This window comes from Pelodiscus sinensis, chromosome 8 (assembly GCF_052426305.1).
Source record: "Pelodiscus sinensis isolate ZL-2025 chromosome 8, ASM5242630v1, whole genome shotgun sequence".
Classification (NCBI taxonomy): domain Eukaryota; kingdom Metazoa; phylum Chordata; order Testudines; family Trionychidae; genus Pelodiscus; species Pelodiscus sinensis.
In genome coordinates this window covers 3,547,501-3,570,875 of record NC_143059.1, presented here as the reverse complement: position 1 = coordinate 3,570,875, position 23,375 = coordinate 3,547,501, and the positions used below count along the sequence as shown (strand labels likewise).

General features: G+C 51.4%; 1 protein-coding gene across 1 annotated transcript in view; it reads left to right on the top strand.

Annotated features, from left to right (window-relative positions):
* Positions 1-23,375, top strand: part of ALOX5 (arachidonate 5-lipoxygenase) — a 42,361-nt gene that overhangs the window by 13,834 nt on the left and 5,152 nt on the right. Inside the window, exons 4-12 of the mRNA XM_075934522.2 lie at positions 1,251-1,373; positions 5,947-6,053; positions 9,777-9,949; positions 12,004-12,150; positions 12,235-12,438; positions 13,665-13,751; positions 16,271-16,449; positions 18,830-18,951; positions 21,173-21,273. Of these exons, the coding sequence (XP_075790637.1) occupies positions 1,251-1,373; positions 5,947-6,053; positions 9,777-9,949; positions 12,004-12,150; positions 12,235-12,438; positions 13,665-13,751; positions 16,271-16,449; positions 18,830-18,951; positions 21,173-21,273 (1,243 nt within the window). The remainder of the gene's footprint in view (positions 1-1,250; positions 1,374-5,946; positions 6,054-9,776; positions 9,950-12,003; positions 12,151-12,234; positions 12,439-13,664; positions 13,752-16,270; positions 16,450-18,829; positions 18,952-21,172; positions 21,274-23,375) is intronic.

Genomic DNA, 23,375 nt, shown 5'->3' with positions numbered 1-23,375 from the left:
CTACGTCTAGACTGGCATGATTTTCCACAAATGCTTTTAACGGAAAAGTTTTCCCTTAAAAGCATTTGCGGAAAAGAGCGTCTAGATTGGCACGGACGCTTTTCCGCAAAAGCACTTTTTGGGCATTTCTGCGCCTCTTGGGGTCTGGCTGCCTGCATGCTGTGGGCCCGATTTTTCACAGCTTTGCCCCCCTGGGTAATTGTTGAGCTCAGTGTGCAGTGGGCATGGGATGCGCTGAACAGAAGAGTGTGTTTAGACCACTTTGCACAGGCGTAAATGCCGAACCTGGCAATAGGAAATCCGACCCTGTGGGATCCCTCTTGTGACTCTCTCCTCACGGGATGAGTGGGTCACAGAACAGCAGATGAAATTCAGTGGTGATGGATACAAAGCAATGCACCCTAGAAATGGATCGTTCCAACTCTGAACATGGTATCTAAAAGGGTGTCATAAGGAGGAGGGAGAAAATTTGTTCATCTTGGCCTCTGAGGATAGAACAAGAAGCAATGGGCTTAAACTGCAGCAAGGGAGGTTTAGGTTGGACATTAGGAAAAAGTTCCTAACTGTCAGGGTAGACAAACACTGGAATAAATTGCCCAGGGAGGTTGTAGAATCTCCATCTCTGGAGATATTGAAGAGCAGGTTAGATAAATGTCTATCAGGGATGGTCTAGACAGTGCTGGGTCCTGCCATGAGGGCAGTTCCCGTAGGAAGAACGTCTGAAAAGACTAGGGCCAGTCTGCTAAGAAAATAGACAACTCGGCGGAACATAATAGCAGGCTCTAAAATCGCAACCGGTGTAAAAACGTGAGCAGGGACGTGTGATTTGCTCTTTCCCACAGTGGAAAACCCAGGAGCCATCTGAGCACAATGAGCAGGTTTCATGCAAACAAGGACGTTTTCCCAGCAGACACCTGTGCAGCCTGATGCCATGAGACGTGTAGGTGGCTTCCAAAAAGACCTGGATCAGCCCATGGAGGATAAGTCGATCCAATGCTATTAGCTAACCCCATGCTCCCATTGTCCGTACATCCCTGAATACCAGAAGCTGAAAGAAGAGCGCTCCATGGATAATTAACTCCCTGATCGCCATGTTCTGGGTAATTCTTCTACAGTGCTGGCCAGGACAGAAATAGGATACTGGGAGAGATGGACCGTGGTTATCCTAATGGTAATTGAAATCATTCCTAATAATATTAAAGATACTGTGCTGTTGACGTGGTTTTTCTGTCTTCCCTCCTCTGTCCCAGGTGGAAGGAATGGCACCCCGGCTTTCCGCTAAGCATCGATGCAAATTGTCACCATGACTTGCCTCGGGACATCCAGTTTGACAGTGAGAAGGGAGTCGATTTCATCCTGAACTACTCCAAAGCGTATGGGTCTCAATTCTGCATTCTGATAAGAAAAGGGAGCATGTGGGGGGAGAGGGGTGCGTGACATTTGCGGGGGGAGGCTAAAGATGTTTCCCTTTAAGTTTGAAAAGTAGACATTTCATTGGGATGTTGAACTGTGAAAGTTTGGAAGTGGCTTTATAGTGGATCAAAAACCTGGGAAAATACTGCAAACTCTCTCCCAAAACTTGTGGGGGTTTTGTTTGTTTGTTTGTTTGTTTGTTTGTTTCAAAATTAGAAACATTTGGAGCTAGAAAAGTTTCAGGTGTCACTAGATAGTGTTTTGGGGGGCACAGGAGAGGAAGAGAGATGTGGTGCCAAGCCAGGTACAGGAAGGCTGAGGAATGGTACACTACATGCAAGCCTACTTTCTTGGTGAGATCACCTTTGGTTAAGTATAATTTGTCTGATGCATGCAAGTTAATGAAATCTCCAACCACCCCACCACCAGCTGTGTCACAACCAATGTTCCCTGTTAGCTGGGCTTTGTACGGCCACTCAGGAGAGATTTCAGTACTGCCTGCTGATTAGTAGAGTGCCCACAGCTAGGTTTTGTTTCTAGTTGTGGTGCACATTCACATCTGCATTGGTGCACATAACAAAATTTATTCTGCACATATGGAAAAATTCACACCTGGATGGTAAAGATTAGAGGAAACATTGGTCACAGCCATTCATCAGTGTTCAAGATCCCAGGGAACTCTTTACAAGGGTACAGGAGGAATGAGACAGGAGACCGGCTGACAGATGGTCCTACGTACCAGGGATTGGACTAGACAAGCCAGTCTGATTCTACTGATTATTTACTTTTTAAAAATGCTGTTTTCAAAGCTCTGTTAGAGGAACCAGGCATCACTGATATCAGCCAGTGTGTGACGTGATCCAAACTAAAGACCTTATTTCTCAGAGTCCAAGTGGGCACGTGCATTGTCACAAGCCATGATGTCACTGGGTCATCTTTATGATGTCACCACCACGCCCCCCCAGCTTCCAGTAATGCATGTTTGGCCTTTGCCAGCAGAGGGAAATGCCTTTGCATCATGCATTACATCATGCTGTTGTTACAGAGAGGGGAGGGAGGACAAGAGAATATCCGTCCTGGTCAGCCTCACCTACTTCCACCGCAGTGTTTCCCTTTTTTCTTTTCCCTGCTACTTTCCCTTCCCCTGGGCAGGGTGTTTCTTAGCAGACTGAAGCTTGCTTGTTTTAAAACATTTTTTTCTTTGAAATGCAAAAATAGCATTTGCTGAAGGAGCCGGACTCTAAGTAGCAACAAGCCGCTCCAGGGTTTGCACAGACAGGCTAGTGGGACTCTGTGCATAGCCTTCCCTCTTGCGCTTCTCAATATACTCCAGGCGTAAATGATTAGCTGACTCCTGCACCTCCTCTTAGGGCACATGGATACCGCATCGAATGGAGGGTGTTTGCAAATTCAATACCATCTGCTTAGGACTGAATAACAACACTACGCAGGCAATTTCCCCTGGCTTGATAGTCACATCTCCTCTCCAAATGCTGGGAATGAGCCACTTGCAGCCTAGCTTGATTAGCCTCATTAACGCCATCCAGGGCGTCCCCGCTTTCTGTCGCCTTGGTATACGTCGGTTCTGCCCTAGGAACGGTTGGCGTTATAAGTCCTCCCGTTCCCCACGCTTACGTCATGCGCGCAAAACAAAAAAAAGAGACCAATTGGGGCAAACGGAAGTCAGGGGGAAAAATTCCCGGCTTTCTGTCGTTTCGCTCTCCAGCCATGTTTTTGAGAACATATCTTGGACAGACAGTGGGGTATAGATATTTATATACCCCTGTTTCTGTAACTCCCATTCATCTGATGAAGTGGGTTTTACCCATGAAAGCTTGTGCCCTAATAACTCTGCTAGTCTCTGAGGTGCCACAGTACTCCTCGGGTTCACTCCAGGGCTGGCCTTACCATGAGGCAAACTGAGGCGGCCGCCTCAGGTGCCAGACTGTGGGGGGGCACCACTAGGACCCCGAGTGTAGAAAATTGTCTGCTGCTGGTGCCTATGTAGGTAACAGAGCAGAACCATGAGAGGAGTCGAAGGCAGAATTGAGACCTTTCAAAGTTTTGGCCCACGCGAGGGGACATGGGGGTGTCATTTGAGCTCCCTGCCTCAGGTGCCAGAATGTTGTGGGCCAGGCCTGGTTCACTCCATCCAGACACTGGCTACGCCTACTCAGGGAGATGTTTAGGAGGCTCCCATGACGACGAGGGCTAGATCCAGCAACGATCCACGAGCACGTTCCTTATTCTGTTCTTATTCGGCACTGTGTCAGCTTCCGGAGCTGTTGCACGGGTTATTCACAAGGGTTTACAGCATGTATGCACAAGAGACGCTAGTGCAAGAGGCCTGCTCCCGAGCTGCAGAGCCCTTTGCTGACAGAACAAGAGCAGCCGAGGGTACCAGGTAGCCTGATAACCCTGCACATTACCAGATAGCGTGATAACTCTGCACAGACGTGTGCCGAGCATTGAGAAGGGCGGGGAGAGCTAGTGAGGCCAGTGGGTTCCACCCATGTCGTCGGAGACCGGCTCTTTGTGGCGGCTGTTCTCCAGAAGCGGCATCATGCACCAGGCACATGGGAAGAAAGGAAACAGTGAAGCAATTTTTTTTAACTGAAGAAATAAAATCTCCGTGCTGCGGGGCTGGAATGCCAGTCTCTGGACGGGGCTGCGACCCAGAACTGGAAAACCCAGGGCAGGGTTAGCACGCCAGTGCAGGGCAGCGCTGTAGAGAAAGGCAATGACGGGAGTTTGTAAGCACAGAGTACAATGGCTAGGGGAGAAATGTCAACGTGAGCCCCAGGACAATGTGTTATCTGCGGACTAGTCTCCCAGGGAACATGGAGTAGGCACCATTTCATAGACTGTTTGACACGGAGCTCAAAAAGAACCCGGGGTTACCCAATGAAATGAATAGAGAGCAGGTTTAAACCAAACCAGCGGAAGTTTTTCTTCATGCAGTGCACAGTCAACCTGTGGAACTCCTTGCCACAGGATGTTGTGCAGGCCAGGACTTTAACAGGGTTCATAAAAAAGCTAGACAAATTCATGGAGGTTAGGTCCATCAATGTTTATTGGCCAGGATGGGTAGGAATGGTGCCTCTAGCCTCTTTCAGAGGCTGGGAATACCTACCAGGGGAGGGATCAATTGATTCCCGGTTCTGTTCCCTCCCTCTGGGGCACCTGGCATTGGCCACTGTGGGCAGACAGGACACTGGGCTGGATGGACCTTTGGTCTGACCCAGTCTGGCCATTCTTCTGTTCTGTTGTCTCAGTCTTGGGAGGTGACTAAGAAAAGTCCTGCATGGGCCAGTTTTTGGAGCGCAGAGATGCTAATCTAAAAGGTGCAGATGTCTGGCAAACCCCACAGCTCGCCCTGACCCCGGGCCCTGGCTGTGCTGGGCCGGCAGCCTGGCTGCGAAGCCTCTGTTTTGCAAACCGTTCCCGGCTGTGCCTCCCTCCCGTGCAGTGCCTAGACAGCTGACTGAAGAGACATGTTTGTTCTGAGTTCCGGGGGAGGGGAAGTTGTTCAAGTAGAGGAAGCCTTGTGGTTTCCTTTCCAATGAACTGGCTTTCCAACAGCTGGGCACAGCTGCAGGCATGAGTCTCCCTGCAGCAGAGCGGAGAGGCCCGGGGAACCTCCCCTCCTTGCTAGACTAGCACCAGGAATTGCAGAGGAGGCTGCTCTGCATTATACAAGGACTGCAAATTGCACCCATGTTGGGGGGGGGGGCTGGAAAGGGCCATTTCTGCTCTTGGCATCCTGGGATTAGCTTGAATCTGCTCTTGGCATCCTGGGATTAGCTTGAATCTTCACTTCCTTTTTAGCTCTTTGCATGGGCGGTGGGAGAAGGTGGGGTTGGGGGAGGCAAGTCCCTAGCCCCACCTCTTCTTTTCAGGCCCCGCCCCCCAGGACCACAGGGAGGACAGACATTGCAATCCCCAGCCTCCCCCGGTCCTGAGCAGAATGTGGGTGGGCCAGGCCTGGGGGTTTGGGAAGGCAATACTTTCTCCTGCCTAGCACACCAGCCCCCGCCCCCGCCGCCTCTCTGCATTATACGCTCTCCTTTCCCGGCCTCCGACTCAAGTCTGTTACATCATTAGGAGCAACACGTTTCCCTTGGCAAGCACGCAGGTATGGGGAGAGGCTCCAGCCCCATTCTTAGGTTATTGGCCAACTATTGGCCTACCACCGGTGCAACTTCCCAGAGCTACCGGTCACAGAAGTGCTCTGGGCGCGGGTGTATGGAACACCTCTCTGCTCTGGTAGCGCTTTTGCTACACAGTTTGCTGTTGATCGGGTTAAAGAACATGACGTGGCTTTGGACTGCACTGGCGGGGGGACGTGTGGAGACTCAGGCTTGGAATGCAGGCGGGTGGTAATGCTTCCCAGGGGACTTCAGTCTTTAGAGAGGGACAGCGTGACACACGTCACCCCTGGAAATGTCCTCGGCGTGAGGGTAAGGGCACAGGTACCAGAGGGGTCCAGAGGAGGCTGCCCATGGCTTTCTAGTGATGTTGTCTTTCCCATAGGATGGAGAATCTCTATGTCAACCGCTTCATGCACATGTTCCAGTCCTCCTGGAGTGACTTTGCGGATTTCGAGAAGATCTTTGTCCGAATCAGCAATACCATCTCCGGTGGGTTTGTCTCCACAGCCCGGGGTTTGCTTCACCAAGTGACTAACTGTTCCCCTTTCTGAGTACTGACTGGAACGGAAGTGGCTTGTGCCTGAGTAGCTGGTCTCTTCCAATGTGCCCCAGCCGTGCACTGTCTGAGAAGCACGGTGTGGAGGAGCGGTTGGAACACACGTGTGCGGACCAGCGGGACCCCCCAAGCAGCTAAGCGCTGCTTCCAGCACAAGCGTGCAGGGCTGACGGCAGGTTCTCAGCCCCATGCGACTCTAGAGCAGGGATTCCCAACCTATAGGTCGGGACCCAAATATGGGTCGCCAGGACATTTCAAAAGGGTCACCAAGTGTTTCCCCAGGAGGCTCTGCCCCCGCCTCCCCCTGTTTTTGAATTGCCATGGGTCATCAAATCTTCTTGAATTGTCAAAATGGGCCCCATCTGGAAAAGGCTGGGAACTGCTACTCTAGAGGGTCCCTTCTGGCGCCTAGGAAATCTATCAACACTGTCAGAAGTGCCTCAGTCACTTAAGGCAGAATGTAAAAGGTATTTAGGCACTTGAGGATGCAAACCAGCACCTAACGGGGTTTGTCAAGGCACTTCAGCACCTCACGCCCCCAACTCCAATTGATTTCAAGGGAAGTTTCAAAATCCCTTCAGGCATCTGTCTGCATCTATCGAGGCCTAGATACCTTTGTAGGTCTGTCCCCGGGGCACTTTTGAAAACTTTAGTCTTCAGTTTGATTGAATTTAAGGCGAGAAGGTACTATTATGGACATCTTGCCTGGCCCAGGCCGGAGGACCGAGTCCTAAAGTGATTTAGGGGCCTAAAGCCCTAAAGTGATTTAGCTGCTTTCACAAAAAAGCAGTGGGGGTTATGGAAACCTAAATGACTTAAGCACTTGTGAAAATTCTATCCAGAATCTCGTCAGTTTCCAAAAATGACTCAAACGTAGTTTTATGTGTTGGTCCCGCCTTTGCGGGGGGCGAGATGGACTAGTGACCTTTGGAGGCCTTTTCCGCTCTGACATGTCTGTGATTACCCCTGGCCCCGAGTTCTCCTGCCCACCTTCAGGGTTTTTTCAATCACATTTATTCAAATGTTTTTTCTTTCGGTGGTGCTGTGTGACAGACCCATTCCAGCAGGGGATCTGCCCTCCCCTGACTGTGAAAGGAAAACAGTGAAGCTGACTCGACCCAAAGTGCTGTCCAATACCAAAGTAAACCACATTTATCTCTAATCCCTTTCAGTTAATTATAGCCCTCTCCGCTATTTAATGAATGAAACAGTAGAGGGAGATGATTTGCAGACAAAAGAATGTTTGGTGGTTGTTTTTAACCTGGCTGTGTTCCTTTAAACTTTCTTAAGTCCTAGTTAAGAATTTCATACATTGATTCCCCAACTCTATTAACCGTTTAATCAAGCAAAAGGGGAATTAATAAAAAATATGGGTAATGCCTCTAATCTCTTGAATGCCAGAGTCAATGCCACATAGCGCATGCAGAACTATTAAAACCTGCTTGCACTATTGCGGGGCATGTCATAAGATAGCTTCTTAAAGTACTTAAAAGTACTTCTTAAAGTTCTTGTTAGTAACTCTTCTGTCCTAATAAGGCTGTCAAATTCTGCAAACATTTGTGTAAGTGCTTGACTTTGATTGCATTAGGGCTACTCTTCATGGGCACATCTACACTACAACATTATTTTAAAGTAACTCACAGAAAGCGCCTCTACACAGCAAACCGGTTATTTTGAAATAATTATGAAATAACAGGCTTCTTATTCTGACTCCTGTAGCCCGCATTTCACGGGGAGTAAGGGAAGTCAGAGGAAGAGTGTTCGTAGCTGAAGCTGCATAGCTTAATTTGACTTTAGCCTGCTGTGTAGACATACCCAGTGGCTGTGTCTAGACTGGCCAGTTTTTCCGCAAAATCAGCTGCTTTTGCAGAAAAACTTGCCAGCTGTCTACACTGGCCGCTTGAATTTCCGCAAGAACACTGACGATCTCATGTAAGATTGTCAGTGTTCTTGCAGAAATACTATGCTGCTCCCATTCGGGCAAAAGCCCTCTTGCGCAAATCATTTGCGCAAGAGGGCCAATGTAGACAGCACCGTACTGTTTTGCGCAAAAAAGCCCCGATGGCTAAAATGGCAATTGGGGCTTTTTTGCACAAAAGCGCGTCTAGATTGGCACATGATAGAAATGTAGCCGTGTTAGTCTGGTGTAGAAAATACAGGACTATGTAGCACTTTAAAGACTAACAAGATGGTTTATTAGATGATGAGCTTTCGTGGGCCAATCTTGATGCTCTTTTCCGAAAATGCTGTTAACGGAAAACTTTTCTGTTAAAAGCATTTCCAGAAAATCATGCCAGTCTAGACGTAGCCGCTGTGTATATGTTTGCAGAATCAGGACCAACCTGAGGAAGGGTTAAAGTTATTGTTCTTTGCAATCCCATGTTTTCTGCCCCCGACATGAGAAATGTTAGCACCCTCATCCCAACTTGCAGTACCGATGCAGAATCACTGGGCAGTTCACAAGCATGATTCAAATGTAATCTTGAAGCAAGTTCCAATATTTGATTTCAGGTAGAAAGCAATTGTTGTCTTCAAATATATGATTTTTCCGATTCATTCATTTTTCTGTTTCCATATGTCTCTGGCTTTGCTTTCAGTGATGATAGACAAAAAGGTGCTTTCATAAAAACTTCTGATCTGGCTGAAAATAAGCAATACTGGAAATTTTTTTCTTTCTCCCTTCCTCTCCTTGAGGCAACGACTGAACTTTCACTTTGATGTACCCTGATGTTGAAATGTGAATACTGTGTGTTCCTGTCTTATTTGTCATTGACTGGAATGGCAGCATGACATTATGAAATCCATACCAGATCATGGTGAAAAAACATCCCGTGCAACTCAAAAAGAAATAGCACTCGGGGGGGAGGAGAAGTAGAACGACGTTTGCATTTTGTTGATTGTAATGTCGCCTAATCTGGTAAAGTGGATGCAGAATTGTCATGTGTGATCATAATCCATTCCCATACTCGATGACCCCACATCTTTCCAACACCAAAAGGTTTCCAAACTTTCTGCGTTCAAGGATTGCTCCACTCCCCTCTGAAATGCAGCCACAACTGGGTGGGAACCGGGTGTTTGTTTAACGATGCCATGGGCGATAGCTTAGAACGGAAAGTGGACGTTGAAGATGAATTGTCCGTTTGCGGTGTAACCCACACACCTAGTGTGGTTCACTGGCCCTTAAACCAGTGTTTCTCAACCAGAGGTACGAGTACCCTTAGGGGTACTGGAGAGAAGTCTGGGGGGTACGTCAACAACTGACATTTGGAGAAAACTGAATTTTTGTTTTAAGTTTTACAGCTGCTTTATTTTGTACTTTTTACACCCAAAAAATGTCATTGCCCACCCAGCTGCAATTAAGTTATTTAAACAAATGTGTTGCAATGGTAGAAAAAAATTGTCTGAAAACTGTAGGCACTGGGGGAACTTATAATTTTTTTAAAGGGGGTACTTTATTAAAAAAGCTTGAGAAACGCCGCCTTAGACCACTTACAGTGAGAGCTAAGAACAAGCACTACAGCCCAGGGTGAGTGCCAGCTGGCTTTATAGGTCAAGCTGTAGCAGCTCCTACCCTGAGGTCCTAGGTCCAAACCTGCGTGGGGGTAGTTACAGCAGCTCCAAGGGCAGTTGAATTGGAGTGTTTGTGTCTCCTGCAGAGTATGTGATGCAACACTGGCAGGAAGATTTTATGTTTGGGTACCAGTTCCTGAACGGATGCAACCCTGTAATGATCGAACGGTGCCGAGAGCTGCCCAAAAACCTGCCGGTGACCACCTCGATGGTAGAATGCAGCCTCGAACGGAATCTGAGTCTGGAAGAGGAAATAAAGGTGCAGTATTGAAGGGGTGTGGGCTCCTTCTTTCACTGTCTCGCTGCGCTTCCCTGGCGCGGTGTCAGGGATCTCCTTCCACGTGGCTTGTTACGACAAAGCTAACGCTTTAGACCAGGGCGCTTCCGGTCCTTTCTTTTTTTTTCCCTCTTCCTCCTAGGCAAAATCATGCTGTTTGAGTTGGTCCAATAAAAGAGGTCCCCTTGTCCTCCATGTTCCCCCAGGGCAGTTTCAGCACACGGTTAGGGTGGAATGAACCAAGAGTTCTGACTCCTGGCTGGCTTTCTGAGTGGAACCACAGCAAAGACCCACGGGGTGGGAATGACCCCCCCCCCCGCTCTCGGCAGATAGTCTGTCCCAGGCTGGCAGTGAGCAGTGATGGCCCGTATCACCTGAAAAAGGCATAACTCTTTGCTACAGCCGACTTGCACTGTGAGGTTCTAGGGACTCGAACCAGCAGACCCTGGTTAAATAGGGCAGCCACCTACGTCCCCCAGAGGTGCAGCAAACGTGTTGTACTAAGGATCGCTGTGTCTCTGCACACAGGAACCATTTAAAAAGGGACAGAGAATAAGACGGAGAATATCTTATTGCCTCTCTATAAATCCATGGTGCGCCCACATCTTGAATACTGCGCACAGATGTGGCCACCTCATCTCAAAAAAGTTATATTGGCATGGGAAAGGTTCAGAAAAGGGCAACAAAAATGATTAGGTTGTTTGGAACGGCTGCCATATGAGGAGAGATGAAAAAGACTGGGACTTTTCAGCTTAAAAAAAGAGGAGATTAACGGGGGATATGATAGACGTCTCCAAAATTGGGACAGGTGAGGAGAAAGGCCACGTCTACGCTACAAGTTTTTTCAGCAGAAGATATGCTAATGAGGGACTCATTAGCATAAGTCGTGACATCATTAGCATATTTTCTGCCATGTCTTTTCGCGCAAGGGGTTTTTGCGCAAAAAGAAGCAGTGTAGCTGCTTCCGTTTTGTGCAAAAATCCCATTTTGTGCAAGATCCTTATGCCGGTCCCAGAGAATAAGGAAAAGCATTTTGCTTGTTTCCATAGCATAAGAACTAGGGGTCACCAAATGAAATGAATAGGTAGCAGGTTTAAAACAAACCAAAAGAAGTGTTTCTTCACCCAGCGTGCCGTCAACCTGTGGAACTCCTTGCCAGGGGAGGTTGTGAAGACCAGGGCTTTTACAGGGTGCAAAAAAGAGCTAGATAAATTCGTGGAGTTGGGTCCATCAATACTTAAAATTCTGCAGTACAGTTCTTTGGTTGATCATTTACAGTTGACCAACAGAGGAGCATTCCGACAGTACTCTCAGCCAAGAATGTGTTTTCAAGATTTCTGAGTTATTGCACACCACCCATGCATCCCAAGCCTCTTCCAGGTTTTAAAATAATGCAGGTGCTAAACAACCTGTGGAACTCCTTGCCAGAGGAGGTTGTGAACACCGGAACTTTAACAGGGTTAAAAAAAAGACTAGATAAATTCATGGAGGTTAGGTCCTTTAATACTTGTTAGCCAGGATGGGTAGGAATGGTGCCCTAGTGTCTGTTTGTCAGGGGCTGGGAATGGGAGACAGGGATGGGATTGCTTGATTCCCTGTTCTGTTCCCTCCCTCTGGGGCACCTGGCATTGGCCGCTGTGGGCGGACAGGGCACTGGGCTAGTTGGACCTTTGGTCTGACCCAGTCTGGCTGTTCTTCTGTTCTCTCGTGCATGAGAAAAGTCAGGCTGGATAAAATGCTCCAGAAAGATGCACAATTGGTTAAGCAAACAGCCCGCCTAGGAAAGAGTTTGGTCTTTAAATGGCAAGTTACACAAGGCCCAGCCAGTCCACAATGACCCGGCAGAAACTGATTTCTGACTGACCGGGATTAGCAGAAACTTCCCACCTGGGCAGATACTCTATGAGAGTCCCCTAGGGGGGATCTTGCTCCTTTGCCAGAGCATCTGATCCTGGACGCTGCCAGAGACGGGATACTCTGAGCTGGTGGGTCCGTTCCCTCCCGTGGCTCCCATGTTCCCTTTTCTCTGTCTCCAGCAAGGGAACGTTTTCCTAGTGAATTACCAGCTGCTGGATGGCATCGATGCCAATAAAACAGACCCGTGCACGCTGCAGTACCTGGCTGCCCCCATCTGCTTGCTGTACAAGAACCTGGAGAATAAGATCGTCCCTATCGCAATCCAGGTACGCGCGAGGCCTGAGCCGCGAACGGGGCACCGGGCCGTGGGATGAGCCCTGTTCTAACCGTGATTGTTTTAACCCCTTCAGATCAATCAGACCCCCGGCCCGGATAATCCCATTTTCCTCCCGTCCGATGCCAAATACGACTGGTTACTGGCCAAGATTTGGGTTCGCTCTGCAGATTTCCACATGCACCAGACCGTGACCCATCTCCTGCGGACACACTTAATTTCCGAAGTGTTTGGGATCGCCATGTTCCGGCAGCTGCCGGCGGTGCACCCCCTGTACAAGGTAGGCAGTCACCCCAGCCACCCCAGTCCGGGGGGCGGGCGCCCGCGGTGGCGCCCCGACGCAATGAAACCGCTTGGCGCACCCGGTCGCGCGGCCTGTCCCGTGCCAGCGTGGTCACGGGGCTTTGTGAGAAGAAGCCGGGGCGAGGTCCCGGGCGAGCGCCGCATCCACCACAGCGGCGACCCATCCCCGACGGGCGCCAAGCCCCCAGGCCAAGCGGGGAGGGAGGCGGGTCCCGCAGGCTTCCCAGCTGGGAGCTGGGGGGGTCCCGCACTGCCCACAGTGACGGAAAGGCAGGGCCCACCCCCCATCTGGGCTAGCCCTGTGGGAAAGGGAGGGGCCCCCACCCCTGGGTCCGAGTGGGGACCAGGGTCCCCCGCTGCCTGCGGGGGGGGAGCAGCTATTGGAGCCCTCTGCCAGCCACAGGGGCTGGGAGCTGTCGGGGTCTCCCCCCATCACCCGCAGGAGCTGGGAGCTGTCGGGGTCTCCCCCCATCACCCGCAGGGGCTGGGAGCTGTCGGGGTCTCCCCCCATCACCCGCAGGAGCTGGGAGCTGTCGGGGTCTCCCCCCATCACCCGCAGGGGCTGGGAGCTGTCGGGGTCTCCCCCCATCACCTGCAGGGACTGGGAGCTGTCAGAGTCTCCCCCCATCACCCGCAGGAGCTGGGAGCTGTCGGGGTCTCCCCCCATCACCCGCAGGGGCTGGGAGCTGTCGGGGTCTCCCCCCATCACCTGCAGGAGCTGGGAGCTTTCGGGGTCTCCCCCCATCACCTGCAGGGGCTGGGAGCAGTTGGGGTTCCCCCTGCCACACGCAGGGGTTGGGGTCCCACTCACCACCCATAGCGATTGGGGAACAGTCGGGGTTCCCCCCACCATCAGCCTCAAGGCCTGGGAAGCAGTCGGGGTTCCCCCTGCCCGCCCCAGGGGTTGGGAGCAGTTGGGGTTCCCCCCGCGGCCCATCGGGACTGGGGAATGGTCGGGGTTGCCCCCACCATCAGCCGCAGTGCGTGGGAAGCAGTCAGGGTTCCCCTCACAGCCCTGAGAAGCTGTTGGGGCTCCTTCCACCACCACCCACAGGGGCTGGGGAGCAGTTGAGGTCCCCCCCCACTGCGGTGGCTCACCTGCTGAGGTGCCCCAGTGTCACAGTGGTCCCCAGACGTCCTGGCTTCCATGAGCTCTGAGGTAACCGCAGCTTTCGCTCTGCTCCTTTCTCCACCCCCCCGCAGCTCCTGGTCCCCCACGTGCGCTTCACAATCGCCATCAACACCAAAGCCCGCGAGCAACTCATCTGTGAGTGCGGGCTCTTCGACAAGGTGAGGCAACTCCGCCGTGTGTCAGCCGGCCCCAGCTCTGCGGCCCGTCTGCTCGCTGCACGGCGTGCTCCCTTCTCTGGAGCGCTCCGGCGGCTTCCTTGTGCACAAAGGTGCACGGGAGTTTCACAAATGCCTGAAGTGCACCAGCGAGTGCCGGCCACGTGACACTCCTGCCTTTCACTGATCAATTCAACATGGAACATAGCCTATGCTCTAGTGGCTGTTGGGATGGCAGGAACTGAGCTTAATGAACATACAAGCACCCAAATGCATGTATCGGTCTCAGGCTACGTCTGCACTACGAGTTTTCTCGGCAAAAAATATGCTAATGAGGGGCTCATTTGCATGAGTCACAATCTCATTTGCATATTTTCTGCTGATCCGTTTTTGCACGAGGGGTTTTTGCACAAAAATCCTTTTTTCCACAAGATCCTTATGCCTCAAAAAAGGAGGTATACCAATCTTGCAGAAAAGGGGGTTTTGCGCAAAGATCAAGTGTCCACACTGCTTGTTTTTGCGCAAAAAACCCTAGCGCAAAAACGGATCGTCAGAAAATATGCAAATGAGATCGTGACTCATGCAAAACTCATAGCGTAGATGTAACCTCGGAGGGGAAGCCGGGTGACTTTGTATCCTCAAAAACAAGCAGGTGTCCTGGGGCATCTTAAACACTTAACAGGTTTATTTGAGCGAAACCTTTTGTGGGTAAAACCCACTTCGTCAGCTGAATGTGACAATTTCCCTTGCCTTTGACAGCCACATTTTTATATCGAAAGCTATGAATGGGATGCTGCCAGCCCCCTTAATTTGCTTCATTAACACAGATCCTACAACTGACAGGTTCTTTTGCTGTTATATAGATTTTGGAGTCTGTATTTCCACTCCAACCCATCTGAGCAAGTGGCCTTTACCCACGAAAGCTCGTGATCCTATACATATTTGTTAGTCGCTAAGGTGCCACAGGACAGCTCATTGTTTTTAAAGTTTTAGACTCACCCGGCCCCCCTCTGAGGCAGCTTTCGATGTCATTCTTAGACTTGATTTTGGAAGTGTGCTTGCGAGGGTGGTGGCCGATGTACTAAAAACAGTACTAGGGTCTGATAAGCAAAGGCGATAAACCAGGTCGCATTCAACACCCTGCTCGGAGTGATACTCACAGCAAGATAGGGTTCTCTGGACCAGCACTCTGGCTACATCCTGACCACCGTTTCCTTGAATTGCAAAAGCAATCATGCTCTGTTAGGTGAGGCTGAAATGTGACGGGGCTGCTGCTGGCGGCTTGCAGTTACTCCACTCTGGGCTGCAGGGGTCTCGGATCTCCCTCGCTCGGCACGACTGGATCCACTCGGACCTCGCCAGCCTGAGCGCTGGTGTCGCAGAGGCACTGCAGGCAGGTCCATGCAGAACGGCACGTGTCATGCTCCCTGCAAGAGAAACCCTGCCATAGCCTGGCACAGAATGAGTAAGCCATGAAAATGAGATAAATGCCGTGTGAAAAGCTGCACCCTGGGATGTTGACAGATTATGAGTTTGCTTCTTTCAGTATATGAGCCTCTCCTGATAGCAGTTTCCATTTGGGGTCAGATGCAGCTGATTAGGTTAAGAAGCAATTAGCGGTCAATAACAAGAGAGATCGGAAGATGGTGGGGCCAGATGGAAGAGAGGGAGAGATACGTGGGGTGAAGAAACGTTTTTTACAATCCCAGAGGGGTCGCCGCGTTAACTTTAAAAACAACTAAGGGTCCTGTGACACCCTAGAGACTTTCCAAAATATATAGAAGCATGAGCTTCTGTGGACAAAACCCACTTCTTCAGATGCATGGGAGTCGGATGTATTCATCTCACCAAGTGGTTTTTGCCCACACAAGCTTGTGAGTCAGTATTTTTTGATAAGTCTCTACGGTGCCACAGGACTACCCGTTTTTTAAAATGTTGAATCCCAGGCTGTTACGCCGTAGCTTGTCGCGGGCGTGCCGTTCTTCCGCCTGGGATGTGAATTGTCGCCCTGAGCCCTTCGGAGATGATCCCACCTGGTTTTGGCCAAATTCTAGGTGGGGCAATTCCTCTCGAAATGCCCCTCCCATTGGCTGCTGTATCGGCCTGCAGCTCCTGCCGTAGACGAATGTGTAACATTATGGCGTGCAGATAAGCTGCTGTCGTGTTCCGCCCCAGACGTGGCTGCATTCTGATGATAGGTCAGGTGATTCTTGGGGGCATATGATGTGGTCATGTAGAACGTTTGGCAATAAATATAAGGAATTATTCAAAGATGCTATAAGTGGGAGAAAACCAGGCTGGGAAAACCCACTCAATGAGCGGGAAAGGTCCAACCCAAAATGAGCAGGCTCAGTCTGGCTAAGATACTAGCACTTTGCAAGAAGGTTTGCATTTCCCCTGCAGAAACATGGGGGTGGGCTGTTCCCCTGCCAGCCACCGGGGAATGGACAGGACAGCACGTATGACCTCAGCCACGCGACACAGTGTCCGCCTGCTTCTGACTCATGTTTTCTGCCCCCAAGGCGAATGCCACGGGTGGAGGTGGACACGTGCAAATGGTCCAGCGAGCCACAAAAGACCTCACCTACAGTTCCCTCTGCTTCCCGGAGGCCATCAAAGCCAAGGGCATGGACAGCAAAGAGGACATTCCTTACTACTACTATCGGGATGACGGCATCAAAGTCTGGGAGGCAATAAAGAGGTAGGGGGCGCTGCGTGTCTGACCCATCTGCTCGGAAAGTTAGGGGTGGACTCTCCCTCCTGGGGGCCGGGGTTACTGGATCAAACCTGTCTGTCTCTTCTGGCAAGTAAAAAGCAGGGAGGGGTTATTGCCAGCCCTGAAAATTGAGCCTGATTTCTCGGCGCCACCCTGGGCAATTTTCCTCCTTGTGTGTCTTGACCAGCGAGAGAAATTCTGCTGGACAGATTCTGCCCCCAGGCAGCCACGTGCTTTTCACTCGGGATGTGACGGGTTGTACAAGGGTGGAATTTGGCCCCCAGATGGCGCATAATAGAACCCAGCTCCTGTTGCCAGCACTGTCACCCCAGCGAGTCGTGAGTTCAAATCCCATGTGTGGGCCGTCTCTTCTTTGGGCTTGAGGGTTTCTTATTCTGGCTTGCCCCAGTTACTTCAACGGAACTGAATTGATGCTCTTGTGAACTGAAAGCACAGTTCCTGGGGGGGGTGCACTTGTCTGAAAAGCTGTGTGAGTTAAACCACTGCAACTTTGTGGTGCAGACCAGGCCTGGGTTTTGCCAGCGGGTCAGATGCTCTGAGTAAGACGTTGCATTCTTACACAGTCATTGGAATCACGCTCACTGAGTAATTTACAAGGCCGCCCACCCTCGGATTCTGCTTCTCAACTATTCTTGTCCCCCCCACCCCCATGTCTTTAGGGTTGGGCTTTTTTAAATCCCTTTTGTCTCTGAGCATTTTCAAGGGAAGTCAGGAAAGATAAAGGCACGCAGATTGCCGGGACGTGTTTGTGTGGAAAGCATTCGTGCACGTTCTTAAGAGCAGTCGTATTTGAAAACTCTGCTTCGCATTCTTCATTCCGGTGCTCAGCTCTTGGTTCGGCCGCTGTGTATCTTGTATCTCTTGCGGCACTGCTAGATCCCGTGTGAAAGGCAAGGACTTTTCACGTGGTTGTTTTCTTGGGGGGTGCACTTGGTGGTGGGTTGGGTTGGTGGGTTTTTTCTCCCCTTTGCTGATGAATCTCACAGCTACAAACACCCACCAGTCCTTTACTGCATCCATAGCCCCCGTGGCGGCCCATGGGAGAGGGTGTCCATGTCTGGGCCTCGGTAAAATGTCCTTCTTTAGCCAGTGGTTCAGTGTGTGAACTCTCACATTGTAGAGGGGAGCGTGTCCGTGACACACGGGTCTGTGAATGTGGTGTCCTGCAGGCGCACTCTTCTAAGCACTAGAGAACACCTCATTACGGCCTTGTCTGCACTGACTGGCCCCGCCAATCTACTTCAGCGACGCTGATTGCATTCCTGAAATCGGCATGCATATCGCAGTGTTTTCTATGAGGTAAGGTCGGCAGGGGCTGCTCTCCCGTCACTGCCAGCTACTCTTCTCGTCTTGGTGGTGTACCGGCATCGACGGGCACGTGCTCAGACATCTATTTATCATGTCTAAGCAGACATGATAAATCGATGGCCGATGGATCGATCGCTGTAGCATCAATTCACCACGTTGTGGACAAGGCCTTAGGGTCCTCAGGCACCATATGATTCACCGTCAACACAGCTTGCTCTGTTCTGATGTGGGGGGCAGATAGTGGAATCTTTCTGAGCACTCAGCACATTATGCTTCTCCGTCATAGGCCAAATGCAACCCAGTGAAAGAAAGCCAGTTCTGCCCCGAAGGGTTTGATCCTGCACTGCCCTGCATCTCAAGTCCTCTGCCTCTGTACGAGGTCAATCTAAACCACTGCCAGTGGGGTTAGCAGAGAACGGAGAGCATTTTACACCCCCTCTGCCCGGCGGTGCCAAGGAGGAAGAGAGTGGAGAATAAGGAGAGCTTTCTCTCCGGCTGCTGCAGGGTTTTAAGAGCACTTCGCGTGCGCAGCCCTGGCTGAGGGAGGGAGTTTGATGGACCTGTGGGAAGGGAGAGAGGATGATTGTTTAGTGCCCGGGGGTGGAGGGAGTGCCAGGTGGAGGAGGAGAGAAAGGAGGTTTGGGCAGAATGAAGGGAGTGTGAAGACATGTCATCGAAGACCTAGGCCTCAAAGGGGAGGGCAAGAAATGCAAACTTGATGGAGAGATTGAATGGGAGGAGTCAAAGACTAGGGGTGGGGGGGTTGGAGCGACGTCTGGGTGGGCTGACGGTGGAGTGGGAAGGCCAGAGGTAATGCCAGGGCTGCAGATGACTCGGAGCTCCTAGAAGGACTCCCCAACCAAGTCATGTTGACATTGGTGAAGCCCTCTGAGATGATGGAGCCCAGCACCCTCCAGGGCCACCTGCCCGGGGAGAAAGGCCAGGTCGGAAGGGTGTGGCTGCGTTTGGAGTCCTCTCTGACAAGAAATAACAGGGCCTTTCCTTCCCACCCTTTGCTGCCTCGCTGCGGCTGCAGCTTCACGGCGGACGTGATTGATATCTATTACGAGAGCGACGAGGTCGTGTGCGAGGACGTGGAGCTCCAGGCCTTCGTCAAGGACGTCTACGTCTACGGAATGAAGGGCAACAAGTCTTCCGGTGAGCTGTGTCAGATGGGTCGGGTGCCAACCACCCCTCAGAGCCACACATCCCAGAGCCTTGTGGGACTCTCCCTCCAGGACCCCTTCTGGCTAAGGCACCGGGCTGGAACCCAGGAGATCTGGGCTCTAAACTCTCTGTCCCTCAGCTCCTGTGTGTACAGCAGGGGGGAGCGGTGCCCTTCAGATTCACTCAGTGTGGGGCGCCGCCGCCTGGCCATGACGGTTATTCCACGCTCGGGGAGAGGCGGCCCTCGCAAGGCCTTCAAAGCCGGGTTCACCTTCTGCTTCTTGGAAAGCAGCTGGCTGGATTTGGCGCTCCCACGGGTCATGTGACTCTGGTCTCACCACCCTATACATGTATCCACCTTCCAGGAGGTGGCTTCCAGGAAGGGTGGGGAAATCTGTGCTGGTGGGAGGGGCATTCTGCACGGGAGCCCCGCCCCCTCTCCCTTGTCTCCCCCCAGCTGTCTCCCATAGGTGAACGAAAGCGGGGCAGGGCACGGCGGAGGAGACCTCTCCGCAGCGCACCCCAGGTTATACCTTGCCATAAGGGTGCCCCACGTGAATATTTCTGTTCCTCCTTCCTGAGTCCCCAGCGCGGGTTCAGAATTGTCCTTCCCCCGTCTCTCACCTTCACTTAGATGCTGCCTAAGCTAGTCCTGCCTCATTGTTCCTCTGGCTGCTGGGTCATTGCTCACCACACTTTGCCTCTTTTTAGGCCTAGCGCCACGGGGGTTACTCTGGTGAGGTGGTGCCCTGTTTGAGTTGTGCTTTGGCGTGAAAGAGAGCCTGAGACATAGGCCCTTGTATCGGAGGCCTGGTGTGCAACAGGACCTGCTCACAGTCAAGAACAGGACTGATAATGCAGAAATACAGATTCTTAGGAAGTACTATCGTAACGCCAACAGGCGGAACCGAACCTGCAACCTCTTGAGCTTCAAGCCAGGCGGCTCTGAGCTAAGGGTGCAGAGCAAGCTTGTTCTTTCTCTCTGTGTAGTCTAAGTGCCATGCCACGGGACAGTGAACCACACTCAGCAGCTGTGCAGAAGATGGGGGCCCACAAAGAGCTCAAAAGAAAAAAAAAAACTTTGCCTCTTTTGGTTACAAAAACTTGCCCCCGGAATCACAATACCCAGATTTTGGGGATCGCTGCCACCATCAACTGACTTTTATCCCTAACAAAACCAGGGGTGAACACTTGGACACACTCCTAGGGATACCCCAAACTCTTTGACCCTAAACAAGCTTGAAAAAAGAAAAGAGGAAAACAAGCTGTAGTCTCTGGTAGCTGACCCTAAGTCAGTCATGCAGATACCCGCAGACAGACCTTCCCAGACACAAGAATCCAATCATCCCCTTTAAAAATTGATTTTTATTACCAAACAAGAGATAAGCTTGACAAAGCAGACTTGGTTGCTAGATGTTACAGAGCCACTAAGGAAAGCACATGAAAACACAGAGAAAAGTCTCCGGGCCCAGTGTGAGAAGGTGAATAGGGAGAGAGGCAGAGATTCACACAGAGCAGTTCAAACCAAACCACAAAGTAAAGAAAAAAAATACCCTGAAGGCAACTAGATTCATTTAGCCCTTTTACTTACTTCCAATCGTCTCTTTATTCAGTCCGCGTCCATGCCCTGAATTCCTTGGAGACACGGCAGTCCTGGCTGGGTTTAAATCATTCTGGCTGCATCTAGACTGGCATGATTTTCCGCAAATGCTTTTAACGGAAAAGTTTTCCGTTAAAAGCATTTGCGGAACAGAGCATCTAGATTGGCACGGACACTTTTCCGAAAAAGCACTTTTTGCAGAAAAGCGTCTGTGGCCAATCTAGACGCGCTTTTCCGCAAAAAAGCCCCGATCGCCATTTTCGCCATCGGAGCTTTTTTGCGGAAAACAAATCTGAGCTGTCTACACTGGCCCTTTTGCGCAAAAGCTTTGCGCAAAAGGGACTTTTGCCTGAACGGGAGCCGCATAGTATTTCCGCAAGAAGCACTGATTTCTTACAGTAGGAAGTCAGTGCTTTTGCGGAAATTCAAGCGGCCAGTGTAGACAGCTGGCAAGTTTAGACAGTGTAGACAGCGGCCACCCAGGCAGCTCCGTAGCGGGAGCCAGGAACAGAAAGCCACGGGCTGCCACATGACCTACCACGGGCCGATAACCCCGGTGTGCCACAACTGATGCAAACCTCATTTCCGGCTTTCTTCTCCGCTGCCTTTCAGGATTTCCAAAGACCATCAAGACCCGCGAGAAGCTATCGGAATATCTCACCGTGGCGATATTCACCGCGTCAGCCCAGCACGCCGCTGTCAATTTCGGTCAGGTACGGGTGCAAAAGAGTTGGGCTCATTGCTGGAGCGCCCCCTCATGGCCGGGTGTGGAATAGCAGCTCTCTGCTCACGGGGCGCTTCCTGCAGACAGTCGTCCCGGTCCCACAGTGGCCTTCCTCTTCTGACGTAAAGCCCTTGGTCACGTCCTGTTTAGTCCCTGGCCTTCTGGAGAGTCTAACAAGGAAATGTCCTATATGCTTACGGGCCTGTCCTATGGCCCGGATGCTGGGGCATGAGGTCCTTGCACACGCTTGGCTCAGGGCTTTCTGGTGTCCCTACCCCCTTATCTTGAGGGGCTCCGTTGCCCCGTTCCCCAGGAGACTCCAGGTTCTCTCTCCCCTCAGGGACCTTCCAAACAAGGGACCCTCTGATGAGCAGGGAAGGTCTGTCTATTCCAGCCACCCCGGCTTCCTCCCTGGGCTTCATCCTACTGTGTCCCTGGGTTCACTCTTCTCTCAGGGCCAGTGCTCCCATGTGAACGCCCCCCGCCCCCCAGTACAAGCCCAGACCAACAGCCGATTCTTCCAAACCAGCTTCTGCCCTCCTCAGACGTGACCTTCTGTTCCTGTCAAATGCCTCCCAGGGCTCTCTCCCCGGAAATCCGGATCTTGCCCTATTATGAGAGCTCCCGTCAGAGCCTGCTGCACCTGTGGGCCTCTAGCCAGACTTCCCTACTCCGGAGTGTAGCCCAAGGCCAACTTTCCCCCAGACTTCCTCGTTGATCCTCCAGCTGTCGCCGCTCGTTAGGCCGGCGGGTGCCTGCAGAGTTTCCCCTTTCTGCTCCGGCCTGCCCGTCTTTAAAGCAACCGGCCACCTTCTCCCCAGCTGCGATTCACCTTGAACTAAGCCTGGCTCATCCGTCCCATGGCTTCTTGGGCCCTCGTTAACCCCTTCATTTCCTGCCTGGGGCACACACATTTCTCCTTTGCCAGAGCAGTGCTCCTCTCAGCTGGGGTGTGCGGCTGCAGGGGCTTGGAGGAGTGGGAAGCGTTGTTTTAAGTGTCCGGTTACACACTCAGCTGCCCTTCCATGCCCCCCCCCAGCCACCTGCAAGTGTCATCAAAGTCCAGGGGAACCGTGACGTCTTTTGGGGGGGGGGGCACTTGTTTCCCTGCCTAACTGTGGATTTTGGTGCCCAACGTGAGTCCCATTGTGGTGTCAAAGTTCAGAGTATGGGCAAGATTTTCCAGCGTGCCCAAGGCCTGTTGCCAGAGGGCGCTTAGAAGGCGTCGTTCCATGGAGAGCCAATGGGATTTAGGCTCTTGGGGCATGCTGGGTAACATTTTCCAAAGTTCAATGCCCACAGTTCAGTGAAGCGGATCTCAGCCCCTGGGAGTTTCCTGAGGACCAGGCTGGTTTGGAAATCCCACAGTGGAGCTCACCCTGCTACATGGTCACCCCCTCCCCTCCTCCCCCGGTATAGAAATATCCCAGCATGCCCTGTGCTGGCCGGGAAGTCACCACAAAACAGCTCACCTGTCAGATCCTGTTTTTCCCTCCGACACTGAATAGCTTTACAAAATAGACTGTATAATAATCTCCCCTGATCTCCTACATGGAACAAATCATAGAATCATAGCACTGGAAGAGACCTCAGAAGGTCAAGTCCAGCCCCCTGCTCTAGGCAGGACCAATTCCAACTAAATAACTAAATTAAAGCCAGGTTTGTCTCGCACCAGACTGGAATCATCTTCCCGCAGGTCTGTCTGGCCTACCCAAAAAAAAAGTGCTTTCCTAAACTCAGCTAAAAGTCTCCGGGGGTCACCGTGTTAGCCTGTAACTTAAAAACAACCAACAACAAGTAGTCCTGTGGCACCTTAGAGACTAAGAAAAACGTGCGTATAGTATCGTGAGCGTTCGCGGGCAAAACCCACTTCCTCCAACGAGAGTGGAGAAAAGAGGGGGAACCTCGCAATAAATAACAGAAAAAGAAGGGAGAAGGGGAAGGGAAAAATACCTAAACTCAGCTCGTCAACTCCAGTTAACCAGCCAGACTGGAAATGCCCCTTAGTAGCTCGTTTAATCCTTGTTAAAACCCCGCTAGCTTTTAACTGTGAGGGACAGCCAAGGCCCACATGGTTTTAAAGTTAGTAAA